Genomic DNA, 16765 nt, shown 5'->3' on the forward strand with positions numbered 1-16765 from the left:
CATTACTTTTAATTGTCAAACAATATGCCATTTTATGGATAGTCCACATTTTGTTTTCGTTCTTTACGTGATGGACATCTGGGTTGTTTCCATTTTTTGGCAATTATAAAGAATGCTCCTATGAATATGCATATACCTGTATTTGAGTACCTGCCTTCAGTTCTTTTCGGTATACCTATGAGTGGAATTGCTGGGCCACAAAGAAACTCTTATGTTTCACTTTTTAGGGAGATGCCACACTGTTTCCAAAAGCAGCTGCATCATTTTCCATTCCCACCATCACTATATGAAGTTTCCAACTTTTCTGCATCCTCATTAATTCTTGTTATTATCTGATTTTTTAATTGTATTTATTCTGGTGGATGTAAACAGAGCTTTAACTTACATTATAGACAGAAATTTCAGTATTTACATACAAGTGTGTAGAAATGATTTAAGAAGCATTTCTTAGAACTATTCAGAGCATCACAGTGTCTCACTGAAGAAGAAATCCAATTCCACTACGGCAAATGCTGAAAGATAAGGTCTAGTTCCTATCCTTAAATTATAAATGAGAAGTCACGTGTTTATATTCAGGTGTACTAGCTGACAGAAATAGTAATAAAATAAAGGGAAAGAGGGATAGAAAAGCCCGTCCACATTTAAAGAAAGAGACATATAGTATATGCAGGAGAGGCACATAAAATACCCTTTGCAAAAATAAAGCACTGAAGTTGTTTTAGTCTGTGAACAAGAGTGATTTATAAGTAGCACACTATGAAGCCAGAGTTGGTCTATTTCTAGCAAAAGGAAACAAAATCTAAGTTATTAATTGAATTCACATTCTTTTAGTAGGTTAAGCCCCTATTCAAGAAGTCATACAGGAATTTAACAACTTAAACATTTGCATCAAGAATGACTGACATAACTTAGGCTCTCTAAAACTCTAATACTTGATATACACCAAAAAGTCCGGAGCATTTGCGAATGAAAACAGAAATCTCTAACAAGTCTATGAGTGATAATCACTTCTGAATAAAACTGATTTATATGTATTTATACTATACCTGAAATGAACACATCAAAGTTTCATCCACACTCATCATTCCACCAGCATTATCAAACTCGCCACAGTAATTTGGGGCTGAAAATAGGGTTACCAATTGTCGTTTAGCAAAAAATTCATATCCATCTTCCACCACCTGTGAAAGGAAAGGTCAAAAGAAAAAACACATTTATTTATAGCTGATTCTCAACTGTCTATATTACTGAGATTAATGTGACAAAGACCTAAAAATAAACACTGTTTTGTTTTGGAAGCTTGATTTTTATTTCTAAACTTGTCTTAGAATATTAAAGTATTTAGTATGCCTTTTCTATAATGGCAAGGATTTAGCTAAAATGAAATAGTACACTTATGATAAATAAAATGTTTAAAAATCATACCATTTCTAAGGCTCTCCGTATGCTGATAGGTATAGTGTCTACAGGAACCTTACATACCTAGTACTTCTTTGTTGATGACATTATATCACAACTACAGAATCCTTAATTCTTTAATGATTTAACATGATTTCTAGAATCTGTTGTCAATTTGAACGATTTAAACAATTTATATTTCTCAGCTCTACAATTCTGAGAAGTCAATAACACATATTTTATATTTATTTACAGTAGGAAAGAATAATTTTTGAAGTCTTTTAAGCATCCTTTGATTAAGCAAAATTATCCTACAATACTTGTTCATAAGAAGTACCTCCAAAACAATTTACATTTTAAAAGAATTCCTACTATAGTATCAGGTACATGCTCCTATTGTAATTATCTCATGGTAGAATTTAGATATTAACCTTTTCTGTTAAGATCTTGGTCACCTTATCTATTCCAGCTCGGTCACAGTGTTTGGAACTCAGTGTATCCTTTTAGTTCCTAGTCTTATTCACTTGTTCATTCATACATTTACTAAATAAACAGGTTTATTGTAAAAGGACACATGTGTAGTTTGTGGTGTTTCCCATCAGAAGTCTCTTAATTTTAGAGATAGGTTTGAAAATAAGCAGAACAGGATTTTGGAAGTGTCTGGAAAAAGATGTCCAAACCAAGGTAGTTCAATAATCTGACTTCTTTAAAAAATCATTTAAAAGTTTTATTCATTTATTGAGAGAGAGAGAGAGAGAGAGAGAGAGAGAGAGAGAGAGAGAGAGAATATCCCATGTAGGCTCTCCACCACCAAGCACAGAGCCTGATATGAGGCTCGGACTCATGAACCGTGAGATCATGACCTGAGCTGAAGTTGGGTGCTTAACTGACTGAGCCACCCAGGTGCCCCCATCATCTATTTTTGAAAAGATCTATGAAGGGAAATATATTGCTAAAAAAATTGATTATTAGTGGGTATCTTATTAGGAAACTTAGCAACTCTGCACTGTTATCTAGTAGAAAACTTCTATTAATTAGCTAAATCATAAACACAATATTTACCAAACCTTTGCAAAAGCAAAGGATTTGGGGACTTGACTTCATTTCAACTGAGTTAGGAAATTCTGGTAGGAAGAAGACCTGTGATATACAACATATGCAGAAAAGAGAAACCAATCATCTTTGTTTATCCATAGATCACATAGAAAAGTAGTCAAGTGTCATAGGGAGCAAAGCCCTCCCAAAAAGGGAAGTAGTGTGGCACAGCATCTACTTAACAAACTTTCTTTTAACAGACAAAAGAAAAAACAAGGAACCTTTAAAAGTATTACACTTAGAAATTTCAAATACTTTTAGTACTTTCAAAAGTAAACAGAAAAGATTTATAAAAATGTCTTTCACTGAATGTATTTACCAGTCATATTTTAAAGAGCATGAGGACTTGACATATCAAATCATCAAAATAAGCTTTTGCTAATTAATTCATTTATTCAAACACTAAGTGCACGCTGCAGTATGTAAGTTTACAAGGCAATGGATATTTGGGGCTCCTGGGTGGCTTAATCAATTAAGGGTCTCACTCCAGACTTTGGCTCAGGTCATGATCTCATGGTTCGTGAGTTTGAGCCCTGTGTCAGGCTCTGTGCTTGGGATATTCTTTCTCTCTCTCCCCCCCCCCCCCCAACCTGTGCCTCCCCTGCATGCGTGCACACTCACTCTCAAAATAAACAAACATTAAAACAACAACAACAACAACAACAACAACAAAGCAATGGATATTTAAAAGTCAACAAATCACAATCCCCTCCTTGAAGAGTACAGAATATAGTAGTGGTGGTGGACATAAAAAAAAAAAAAAAAGTAAACCTAAATAAACTTTATTTTAAAAATAAGTATGTATTTTTATAATGAAAGCTCAAAGACACACAAAAGGAGATAGAGTTCAATAAACTCTCATTCTCACCATCCTGATTCAATAATTACCAGGATTCTGCTACATTTGTTTCATTTACTCTCCCTTTTTTCTCTGATGTATTTTACTTTTTTTTTAGTAATCTCTACACCCAACGTGGGGCTTGAACTCACAACCAAGATAGAGGTGCACGCTCCTTTGACCGAGCCAGCCAGGTGCCCCAATGCTGATGTATTTTCAACCCAATCCTAGACATGTCATCTTGCTTCCATATACTTGGGTATGTATTTCTAAAAAATGGACATCCTTCTTACATAGTAACGTTATTATCCTAAGATTTAAACAATGAACAATGACTCCTTGATATCTAACACCCAGTCTATAACTGAATTTTTCCAAGTGTCTCAAAAGTATCCTTTAATACTATGGTCATTTGATTGTTATCTAAAATACATATAAACAGATTAAAATGGGATCAAGTATTTCTAGAAAGCTTCAGACAAGTGCCAAAAATTCTGCCAGCATTGTAGTATACTGCAAAATATAAATTAGTTTGAAACACCCTCCTAGAGGGTGAGAAAGGGTTAACAAATCATCAGATTGTTAACTGTGAGATCAAGGTATATAGGCTTCATCTCTCCTACTACTTTCCTTATATAATTAGTTTTATTTATTTTTTTTTTTTAAAATTTTTTTTCAACGTTTATTTATTTTGGGGACAGAGAGAGACAGAGCATGAACGGGGGAGGGGCAGAGAGAGAGGGAGACACAGAATCGGAAACAGGCTCCAGGCTCTGAGCCATCAGCCCAGAGCCTCACGCGGGGCTCGAACTCACAGACCGCGAGATCGTGACCTGGCTGAAGTCGGACGCTTAACCGACTGCGCCACCCAGGCGCCCCTATAATTAGTTTTAGATCTTCGTTTCCTCAAAAACAAAAAAAGATCTGTGTAAATAAATATTAAAATGTTCAAAAGTTTTAGATTTCATACCTGATGAGCTCGACAAATCAAATCTAAATCATGACGATTCAGAAATTTACTGACTACATCAGCTCCAAAAGTGAAGGAAACACCACGATCATTTTCTCCCCAGCCTTGCACATCCTTATCTGGGTCAGACCACAGCAAATCACAGAGCAAACCTTTAAAGAATAAAAACACAACAATGAAAAAAATAAAACAAAGTTTATAAAGTATATCTGTATCACATTTCTTCTCATGCCCTCTTACCCTCTAATAAAGAGTAACAATCACTTGCTTCCTAGTACCCCAGCCTATTGAATTTAGCCACTCTTTGCTAGCCCACCCATATAATTTTGCCTGGCTGAAAGTAGCACTTCCCAACTCTTCCCACATACAAGAAATATGTGCATGGCACACTCTAAGCACACAATATATGGAAAAGGCTGTTCCTTCTATACATAGTTACTCCATATGAACAAGCAATTGACCCAGCAGCATTTCCTGAATAGAGAGGCTACTTACACTATTTCTGGGGGCCAATCTATTAAATTAATCCATTTTATTTATCCCTAAGCCAGTAACACACTAAAGCTTTTAAAAAAATCTTTATATTTGGTAGGGGTAGTATCCCCACTTAATGCTTTTCTCCAGGATTAACTTGGTTACTTTCACATATATATTTCTGAATCAGTTAGTATAATTCTATGAACCCAACTGAGATTTCACTGGAATTGTATCTGATCTAATGATCAATTTGAGGGAAGAAAACATTTTCTATAAAAGCCTGGAGGATTTAAATGAAATATGGATGAACAAAATGAGAACGGATCCTTGGCTTCAGTGTCAGGCATAAGAAAAGAAGTCAGAGCTAAAAATATTTGAGTATCTTCATCATACTCATAGTAGTATAAATCTTAGGAGGGATTCAAACCACCTTGGGAATGTCAAGTGAGAAGACCAGTAAATGAACTCTGAGGAAGCAAACATTTAATACGCAGGCAGAGAAAGGAGAAAGGGGAATGAGCAAAAAGTACTGAGAAGGAATAGTCAAAACAAAAGGAAGAGATCAGAACAGTAGAGATCTCCTGAAAGGGGTAAGAATAATCTAGAAGTAGGAAATGGTTAAGATTCAAGTACAATGAACAAGTAGAGCAGGATAAAAACCAAAAAATGCCTACCTTTTTATAGACTCTTTGGATCTTAAGAGTAGGAAATGTACTTAGTAACCATCTTGTCCAACCCTACTTGATGAATAAACAACTCCCCTTTACAAAATTACCAATATGGAAAAAGACAGTCTCTTCAACAAACAGTGTTCGGAAAACTGGAAAACAGTATGCAGAAGAATGAAACTGGACCACTTTCTTTTACCATACACAAAAATAAATTCAAAATGGATGAAAGACCTAAATGTGAGACAGGAAACCACCAAAATCCTAGAGAACACAGGCAAGCAACCTCTCTGACCTCAGCTGCAGCAACTTCTTACTAAACACGTCACCAGAGGCAAAGGAAACAAAAGCAAAAATGAACCACTGGACTTCATCAACATAAAAAGCACAGCAAATAAACAATCAATGGAACTAAAAGGCAACCTTCAGAATGGGAGAAGATACATGAAAATGACATATCAGATAAAGGGCCAGTATCCAAATCTATAAAGAACTTATCAAACACCAAAACAACAATCCAGTTAAGAAATGGGCAGAAGACATGAATCAACATTTTTCCAAAGACATACAGATGGCTGACACATGAAAAGATGTTCAACATCACTTATCATCAGGGAAATACAAATTAAAACCACAGTGAGATACCACCTCACACCTGTCAGAATGGCTAACATTAACAATACTGGAAACAACAGGTGTTGGCGAAGATGTGGAGAAAGAGGATCTCTTTTGCACTGCTGGTGGGAATGCAAACTGGTGGAGCCACTCTGGAAAACAGTATGAAGGTTCCTCAGAAAGTCAGAAATAGAACTACCCTAAGATCCAGCAGTTGCACTATGATTTACCCAAAGGACACAAAAATACAGATTCGAAAGGATACATGCATCCCAGTGTTTAAAGCAGCATTATCAATAATAGCCAAAGTATGGAAAGAGCCCAAATATCCAGCAATTGATGAATGGATAAAGATGTGGTGTGTACACACACACACACACACACACACACACACACACACACACAAATATTACTCAACCACAGAAAAAACCAGAACCTTGCCATTTGCAATGACATGGATTGAGTTAGAGTATACATGCTAAGTGAAGTAAGTCAGAGAAAGACAAATACCATATGATTCCACTCATGTGTGGAATTCAGAGACAAGTGGATAGGTGATGGGCTAGATGGGTGATGGGTATTAAGGAGGGCACTTGCTGTGATGAGCACTGGATGCTGTATGTAAGTGATGAATCACTGAATTCTAATTCTGAAACCAATACTGTACTGTAACTGGAATTTAAATAAAAATTTGAGAAGAAAAAAATTACCAATAAACAATCCTCTCATCAGTAAGCTAAAACATCTTTTTTTATTTACATGACATACTTAATATATCAAGATTTTCTAGACCCCTGTGGCACTCTAGGCAATCCTCATTTTGAAAATATTCAAGTTGTTGAGAACTGATGAATACAACATATAAAGGGTGGGTCTGATTACACAAATGATGGGACAACGAATCCAACAACATAAATTCATTAAAAAAAAAAAGTCTGGTAGAAACCGAGAAAGGACAGTTTTGCTTATGTTAATGCTTTTAATGGTAAGACAGTGTGATATCATAAAAATACATTTAGTTTTTGTTCCTATTCCCAGCATACAGCTCCTAAAACCTTTGGAATTTCCTGAGTGACAGAGGTATCTTTTTATTTTTTAATGTTTAGTTATTTTTGAGAGAGGAAGAGACCACAGGCATGCACGCGTGGAGAAGAGGCAGAGAGAGGGAGACAGAATGTGAAGCAGGCTCTGAGTTGTCAGCGCACAGCCTGAAGCAGGACTTGAACTCACAAACCATGAGATCGTGACCTGAGCCAAAGTCAGATGCTTAACCAACAGAGCCACCCAGACGACCAGACAGGAGTATCTTTTATTATTCATAAGGAACCCCTTTCCATCACACCTGAGTGTATGCTAATGAAGTGATCCAGATCCCCTAAAGCACTTCACAATGAGGCAAGTCAACAGCAAGACTAAACATATGATTAGACGACTGGAACTTTCAGCTGTCCCCTCTCTCTGGAGAGGTGGGCTGGAAATTGAGCTCTATAAAAACTCTTGAACAACTGGACTTGGGAAGCTTACAGTTGTTGAACACACTGATGACAAAGGGTGTGGAAGTTGTTCCCCAACCGATATCTCCTAGTTCCTGAGTTGTATCCCTTTATGATAAGCTGATAAATACAAGTAAAGCATCTGAGGAAGTGGTTGTGGGAATCCCAGAATTGTGGCTGGGCAGTAGTGTGGGGGCAGTCTTGTGAAATGAAGCCCTTAACCTGTGCAGTCATGGCTAACTTCAGGAATTAGTGTAATTAAATGTTAGACACGTAAGTGTTGGAGCATGGGTTGTGATGTGGAAAAACCATAAACACTGTGTCAGAAAATGCCACCAAAAAAGGTATTGATGTTTTAAGCAAACGGTGAACAGAAAAGGAGAATTTTACTGCATTCAATTCACAGGTTATCACAGCATTTTATTTTTTTGTTAAAAAATTTTTTTTAATGTTTATTTATTTTTGACAGAGAGGGAGGGAGAGAGACAGAGTGTGAGTGGGGGGAGTGGCAAAAACAGGGGGAGACACAGAATCTGAAGCAGGTTCCAGGCTCTGAGCTGTCAGCACAGAGCCCGACATGGAGCTCAAAGTCACAAACTGCAAGATCATGACCCGAGCTGAAGTCGGACACTTAACCGAGTGAGGCACCCAGGTGCCCCATCATAGCATTTTAAGAATATAAATGCCATGATTAGTACACATCTTAGTACATACACTGGCACTCAACTATGAATAATTACCACTAAAAGCCAACAGAAAAGTTAGGCCACTGTGTCCAGAATTTATTTATAAAATTACGTGAGGCTCATTTGTTAATCAACAGAGCAATTTATCCTCAAGTGGAACTTAATTTGCTTTTGTTTTGACTTGCTTCACTTACCTAAGAGTTATTTTGAACATCTGAACAGTTAACTTTCATTATTCTTTCACAAATTTTTCACAAACTCACCATGTATCTCTACAGCTTTCTGAGCTCTACAAATGTGAAATATAGAAGATGCAAAAAAATACCAGAAAACTAAATGGTAATTTTTAAAAGGCAACTGTATCCTTAGCTAAGAAAAATTATTATTTTTATTTTTATTTTTTTTTTTTTTTTTTTTTTTTTTTTTTTTATTTTTGGGACAGAGAGAGACAGAGCATGAACGGGGGAGGGGCAGAGAGAGAGGGAGACACAGAATCGGAAACAGGCTCCAGGCTCTGAGCCATCAGCCCAGAGCCCGACGCGGGGCTCGAACTCACGGACCGCGAGATCGTGACCTGGCTGAAGTCGGACGCTTAACCGACTGCGCCACCCAGGCGCCCCAATTTTTTAAAGATTTTATTTAAGCAATCTCTACGCCCAAAGTGGGGTTCAAACTCACAACCCAAGATCAAGCGTCACATACTCCATGGACTGAGCCAGCTAGGCACCCCAAGAAAAACTATTTTAATTAAAAAACTTTTGGGGCACCTGGGTGGCTCAGTCAGTTTAAGCTTCTGACTTCAGCTCAGATCACGATCTCACAGTTTGTGAGTTCGAGCTCCACGTCAAGCTCTGTGCTGACAGCCCTGAACCTGGAGCCTGCATTGGATTCTGTGTCTCCCTCTCTCTCTGCCCCTCCCCAGCTTGTGTTGTTTCTTTCAAAAAATAAATATTAAAAAATTTTTTAAAACTTTTGATTAGTTTTTTAAAAATCCTTAAAAAAACTTTATTATTATTTTTTTTAACAAAAATAAATGTTTATTTATTCTTGAGAGAGGGAACAAGACTGGGGGAGGAGCAGAGAGAGAGGGGGACAGAGGATCTGAAATGGGCTCTGCGCTGACAGCAGGGTGCATGATGTGGAGCTTGAACTCACGAACCATGAGATCATGACCTCAGCAGAAGTCAGACACTCAACGAATGAGCTACTCAGGAATGCCCCCCCCCCCCCGCCAATTTATTTATTTATTTTTAACTAGGCTCCACTCCCAACATTGGACTTGAACTCATGACTCTAACATCAAGAGTCGCATGCCCTAACAACTGAGCCAGCTAGACACCTCTGTTTGACTAATTTTTAATAAGTCCTTGAAGGACATAATCAATGTTGATATGAATGAAGGAATTTAGAATGACAGGAAGATAAAGGGAATCAGTTAACAAGATCTTCTGTGATAAATAAGTTTGAAAGAACCATACTACAGTTAAATATGAAACTTAAAAGTATTGCACCTTGGGAAGTAAGTAGTGGGAAATAAAATACATTACTGCAAGTAATCTGTAGTTAGCTTACTATTGAAAAAGCTCTATTATTTATTACATAAACCAATCTTCAACTAAATATATAGTTAAGTTCAAATATGTCAATATTTTACATAAAACAACTAATTAAACTTCTCTATATACTCAACCTGTATCAGGGACATCAGTGGGTCTCATAATTCTCCGAATCTGCTCCATAGACTGCAGGTCTGGTGACAGTCCTATAAATAAAAGATGGTCAGAGTAATGACATCTAAACAATTTTCACTTAAATAAAGCAACATTTAATCAAAGTAGATTCACTATCTGAAATTAAAAATATGTAATGTGTTCCTTTTAATGTTATCTTCAATATACAGAGTTAGAAATCTTACCATTCTTCTTTCTTTCCAACCATTCTCTGCCTTTCTCCAGGAATATACCCAATTCCAATCCTTCCGACCACTTTTATCACTTCTCACCACCTAATCTTAAAGATGTTTACTTCCAAGTTTAAGTGCCTCACTGTCCTGTAAGACCTTCCTACATCTCTCTGCAACATGCTCATTATCTTCGTAAAGTGTAATTGTTGATCACAAGGATAAGAAAAAGCACATGAAAACACTTCACAGTCTTTAGTACATAAACTATTATTTCTCTTTTATGGATAATCCAAGTACCAACACATAACTTCTTGATTTCTACTTTTAAGTATACTAATGTGCAAGAACTACAATTTCCTAAATGTTTAGGATCTACTATAAAATACTTCAATTAATATAGTAACATGTTCTATCAGAGAATAAATCCTTTTTTAATGTTTATTTATTTTGAGAGAGAGAGAGGGAGCCCATGTGTTCCCACATGTTGGGGAGGGACAGAGAGAGAGAATTCCAAGCAAGCTTCACACTGTCGTCATGGAGCCTGATGCAGGGCTCAAACTCACAGACCATGAGAACATTACCTGAGCCGAAATCAAGAATCGGGATGCTTAACTGACTGAGCCACCCAGGCGCTCCAAGAATAAATCGCTTTTTACCTCAGGCCTAGACAAGTACATCTATCTTTTCAGCATTTTTCACTTTAATTCTTCCTGCATATTAATAAATAATAATTATAAATAATATTTATATAACTATATAAAACACTAATTTTCTTACAGTATTTTTACTATATTATTTCCATGTACAAAAACCCAATATGGTTATTAAACCATTCAACAAACTACTTTGCTCAGTATTCAAATCTCTATAATCTGATACTCATTATTCCCTATGTGCTTGACATTCTAGTTAGGCTAGTGCTCACACATTCCTTTAACTAGACAAATAAAAAAGACCATCTCAAATTCTTTACACGTCTTCAAAGTCTACTCCATCCTTCTAACTCAGGCTTCCATAAACATGTGTCCAACAATTCTCTCCCTTTCCAGACTGCATAAAAACTATTGCTTCTACAAGTGCTTTGACATAATTAAATTCTTTTCATTAGTATCTGTTTTGAAATATACTTTATTTTATCTTAACTTTTTGGAAACATGTATTTTATCAATAGGTTTTTAATTTCTTAAGACAGCCACATAATATACAATCTATATATTTTCATGGCACCTATTCCTGCTTATTTTAAAAGTTATACAGAATATTCTATCAAAAAGTATCTTTTTTTTTTTTAATGTTTATTTATTTTTGAGACAGAGAGAGAGAGAGAGAGAGAGAGCATGAACGGGGGAGGGGCAGAGAGAGAGGGACACAGAATCGGAAGCAGGCTCCAGGCTCTGAGCCATCGGCCCAGAGCCCGATGCGGGGCTTGAACTCACGGACCGCGAGATCGTGACCTGAGCTGAAGTCGGACGCTTAACCGACTGAGCCACCCAGGTGCCCCTCAAAAATTATCTTTAGGATGAAAATGGACATATTACATACAGCCTAGAACTCCTGATATGTGGGACTAATAAACCCAATTTCATTTGGATTCTAATGAAAGGTATTTAATATTGGCAGGAAAGTAATCATGATCCTCTCATTTTGACTGACAGTAGTGGTATCTTTCTATCAAAAATGAAGCAAAGGGAATACGTTATTTCAAATAAAAATCTGGTTATCCTCCTCATATGTGAAATTCTTTAAAGATAAGTACTCAACTAAACATTCATTTTGTATAAACCTTCATAAATTTCTAGTTATTAAAAGAGATTTTAGCCATGTTCAGAATAGTTTTAATAATTTGACCTTTTACACAAGCACAGCTATATTTTTCCACAGTGTGCATCCTAGTTACTGTAGGTCTTTTCCAAACAATGGAATGACAGTGAGAAAAACCCATAAAGCAAATTTACTAGTCTACCTCCATGACAACAGAAGATCTTCTCATCCACAATGGCAGCTATAGGCAGACAGTTAAAACAATCGGTGAAGGTCTTCCACAATTTAATATTAAACCTTCGTTTGCCTATAAAAAGAACAAGCAAATAGAAGAAATAAATCTAAAACTGTTTTCATTTGTTATCTCATAGCCACAGGATTATAATTTCAACTTTATTCTTTATACCGCACTTTGTTTTTTCTGTAATGAGTGCTTCTTGTGTATTTTTAAAAAGGTAATAAATTTAATGAACATTCAACACCTTCCATAAAGTTAAAAAAACTTGAAAGATTGTGCTAGGTATTTTACGGAACACATATATCAAATCCTTTTGTCTTTTAAGATCACTATAATATAGTCACTTTGAAATAGTCTAACAGACTACTAGTTTATCTGTTCCATTCAATGTGTACATTAGTTGAATACCTAGCCAAATAAGTAAGCAAAAGTGAAAGGGGTACCTCTGGAGATTGTCCATTTTAACTCTAATGCATTGAGTAACACAGCATAAATTTACTGACAAGAAAGGACAATTTCCAAATGCTTCAATGGTATTCACTTTTGAGTGAATTACAACTTGGCACTACATAAAGTATAAATAGAGACACGAAGGCTATAATTTTCCTATAGTCTAGCATAAAGAGCTACGACAAGAGAAATCTCAAGTGTATGTTCACCTTTTTAGAGTTACTTGATCTTCCTGAATTTGGCAAGAAGTTGCAACAACTAACGCTGGGGAGCGATGAAAGACACAGCACTAATTTCCTATGCTTTTATGCCATAACCTGCCTCTCTGTGAAAAAGTGTAACTCAAAGCAGTTTTTACAAGCTGCTCTCATGTACATTAGCTCAACTGATGTCATTTCTATAAACCTTGAGGATACTCAAGCCCATATTTTATTCTTTAAAAACACACCTCTATTCCTCATATAGCTTTAGAAAAGTGGTTATAGTTAGACGTACTACAATCTGCTTCCTGTCTACTGGTCTGATTTGAACAGTTGAAACCATACATTACACCTTAGAAGTAAAAATGCCACGTAAAATCAGATGTAGAATCATTCCTAGTAGAACGCAGCTCCACGAGACTAGAGATGATCTGTCTTGTGCGCTGCTGCATTCCTAGTGTGTAGAGTAGTGCCTGGTATACACACTTCCTCTTGTCAAATTATACAAACCAAGAATATAGGAGTTTGAATAGGAGTGTACCATATTTAAGGAAGGAAAAACACAAAAATAGATTCCAATGGAGAATTCACCACCAAAAAACAATAAATTCAATTTGAAAATCGTTGTATTTGGTTCTAAATTGTAATTAACCAAACATGTGTTCTTTCCCATACTCTAACAAAAGCAAAAGACCAATTCAAATGTAGTAATTTAGTAATTACACTTGGAAACATTACTACAAAACAGGAAATCAGTGATTTCTTACCGAAGAAAAAGAGTACAGTAAAATATACCTGAGTAGTTGCTATCCTCATCTTTCTTGTTTTATAGGCACAAATTAAAATTCTAATAATAAACTTAAACTTTGAAAAAATTTCATAGAACTTCTCAATATTTTTCCTTCTTTATCTCAAAGTTTATTTATTTTGAGGAAGAGAGAGAGGGAGAAAGAGAGCACTGCACGTGTGCCGGGGAGGGACAGAATCCCAAGTGGGTTCTGCACTAACAGAATGGATGTGGGGCTCAAATTCCCGAAAGGTGAGATCATGACCTGGGCAGACACTGAGTTGGCAGCTTAACCAACTGAGCCACCCAGGCGCCCTACAACTGGTGAATATTTCTTGTGACACAGGGCCAATGAAAATTTCCATCTTATCGCAAGAATGCTGAGAGCTACAATCTTAATAGATACTAGAAAAACAGAGGCTATTATCTATAGTGACCTCTGTTTCACGTGGATATTTTGCCAAATGAACTGATTAATTACAAGAGGCCCTTTCAGCTGAGTAAGGTGCAGTCAACCTGAAATACCATGATCTTAAGAGATCCCAAAGAACTAGTTTAATTGGTAACATGTTTCCTGGTTTCAGGTTTTTCTTCCATGAAAGATTATTCTTGGTCCTATGCCTGATAAATTATATTAAAAAAAAAAATGAATCAAAAGAAATCTTTTGAACTGGAAAATTATATTAGGGAGTATTAGGGAATTTTCCCATTAATAAAAGATAAATTTTTATTTTTACTTACATTCATCATAGAATCCATAAATGCGATTGATGCTAGCACACTCATGGTTTCCTCTTAAGAGAAAGAAGTTCTCTGGATATTTTATTTTATAAGCCAATAGCAAACAAATGGTTTCCAAAGACTGCTTTCCTCTATCCACATAATCTCCTAAGAAAAGATAGTTGGCTTCTGGTGGGAAACCTCCATATTCAAATAATCGCAGTAAATCTGTATACTGTCCATGAATATCTCCTGAAAATAGAAAAAGACAATTTTAGAGCATTTGGTTACTGTGGGAAGCAGCTTCAAATGATTCCCAATGTTTACACCCGTGTGTAATCCTCTCCCCTTGAATGTGGGCTGGAGCTGGTGACTCGCTTCTAACAAACAGGAGACAGAAAAAGTGGGATGGGCTGTCACTTCTGAAATTAGGTTACAAAAGATCACGAGTTCCAATCTGCTTGTACTCTCTTGCCATCTCTCATTCTTGATGCTGAAGCCAGCTGCCTTATGGAGAAGCACACATGGCAAAGAACTGAAGGAGGCCTCTGGCCAAACACTTATTAGGAGCCGAGCTCTCAGTCCATCGGCCCTTAAGGAACTGAATCCTTTCATCATTGAGCCTTGAGATGAATGTAGTCCCAGATCACACCTAGATCGCAACCTTGTGAGAGACCCAAAACCAGAGGATCCAGCTAAGCTGTGCCTGGATTCCTGACTCATAGAAACAGTGTGGTGATAAATTCATGCTGTTTTAAGCCATAAAGTTTTGGAGTAATCTGTTATATAACAGTTAACTACTACAGTTACTCTTATTATCTGGTAGTTTAACATTACTTTGTTATACCCAAGAGTGAGACAGCCAAAATTTAGAAATATTTAGTATAACTAATTTCTATTACCCTCCAATTATTTCTGTATCAAAGCATTTTAAAGAGTATCTTGCAGAGAATTGGAATCATTTTAAAATGTTACAAGTAACTACATTTGCTTCATTTAAATTCATAGAAGAGACTGATCATTTCCACAAAATTCTTCTTTTTCAGATTTTATTTTTAAGTCCTCTCTACACCCAACTTGGGACTCGAACTCACAACTCTGAGATTAAGAGTTGCATGCTCTACCAACTGAGCCAGCCAGGCTCTACTCCACAAAATATCATATTACCTCTTACTTAAAGGTGATATTCTAAGCAAATTAATTTATTCAACAAACATTTACTTAGCTAATATCTTTTATTTGCTAGATACTGTATCAAGAAGCACCAAGCACACGACTGAATAAACACAAGAAAGAGGAAAAAAAAGTAAAGAACACACTAAGCATCTGCAGATTACAAGGTATGAATGTGGATCACTAAGAAACATGCAGGACAGTGAAAATTTTTACATATAAAAATAGTCCTTGACTGAGCAAAAGATGATGATTAAGTCCATCATCAAAGTCCATGTAAAGCTATGTCATAGACACAAACAGCCACTACCAGTTATCAAACCAAAAGCCAATGATAATTATATCACTTCCCACTGTTACGTGAACTATAAAAAACGCTTTTTGTACAATAATTTTTCTGGCTAAAACAATGTGATCACTCAACCTAAGGTTGAAATTTTTGTTTTTGGCCAGAAGCCACTATAACACCATGGATATTGCCATATTGCCACCCAAACTTTAGTTTGTAACTGGTACACCAAAATGCCCATTTCTCTACATCCTTGACAACACTGGATTATCAGTTTTTGACTTTTTTTCCGACATGTCCAGAGTTTAGGATTTGTTTTTAAATTGTATTTCACTGATTACTAGTGAGGCTGAGGATCTTACATTTATTGACCCTTTGAATTTCTTCTAAAATCTGCCTTAAAAAAAGATCTTTCTATTGTATTGTCTGTCTTGTTTCTAAGAACTAAAAACTGTGAATAGCAATCTTGTTATCTGATGTATATTAAAAATATTGTCTGTAACTTACTATTTTATGAAAGTTTTAATTTTTATATTTTATGTTATCAAACCTATCAATCTCTCTTATACAAAAATTTTTAAATGTTTTCTCTAGATCACCTTCAATTTAATTAGGGGAGGAAAACTGGTATTCAAAATAGACTGTTTCCAAATTTACCCGATTACATACCACAAATTTTCAGCGGTGCTTCCAATTCCAAAAGAATAGGCTGGCTGAGAAAGATCTCCCGAGACTTAATACATAAGCCTCGAACTTCTGCTTCAGTCATCTGCACAATCTTTCCTGGACGACATCCTCGTACTGTTAGACAATGAATAAAATGGTCAGTTTTTAAAAATGTATCTATAAAATAAATAATCCTTAAAAAAAAAAAAAGTCATGCCCATATTTTGAAGGTCCAGAAAGTCACACAGACAGCAAACTACCAGATACCCTGTAGTGTTCTATGGCTAACAGTAAGGTTATTCCAGTGATCTTTGCCTTTCTATCTTATTGTTGCTAGT

The 16765-nt window shown here is 36.0% G+C and overlaps 1 protein-coding gene across 2 annotated transcripts in view; it reads right to left on the bottom strand.

Moving 5' to 3' along the window:
• PPP1CB (protein phosphatase 1 catalytic subunit beta) overlaps positions 1–16765 on the bottom strand; it is a 43877-nt gene that overhangs the window by 3599 nt on the left and 23513 nt on the right. For both annotated transcript variants that reach the window (XM_047851435.1, XM_047851436.1), the window contains exons 3-8: positions 16431–16562; positions 14321–14551; positions 12107–12211; positions 9931–10002; positions 4302–4453; positions 1047–1181 (exon numbers count right to left, since the gene is read on the bottom strand). In XM_047851435.1, coding sequence (XP_047707391.1) covers positions 1047–1181; positions 4302–4453; positions 9931–10002; positions 12107–12211; positions 14321–14551; positions 16431–16562 — 827 coding nt within the window. The remainder of the gene's footprint in view (positions 1–1046; positions 1182–4301; positions 4454–9930; positions 10003–12106; positions 12212–14320; positions 14552–16430; positions 16563–16765) is intronic.

The sequence above is a fragment of the Prionailurus viverrinus genome, chromosome A3 (genome assembly GCF_022837055.1).
Source record: "Prionailurus viverrinus isolate Anna chromosome A3, UM_Priviv_1.0, whole genome shotgun sequence".
Classification (NCBI taxonomy): Eukaryota; Metazoa; Chordata; class Mammalia; order Carnivora; family Felidae; genus Prionailurus; species Prionailurus viverrinus.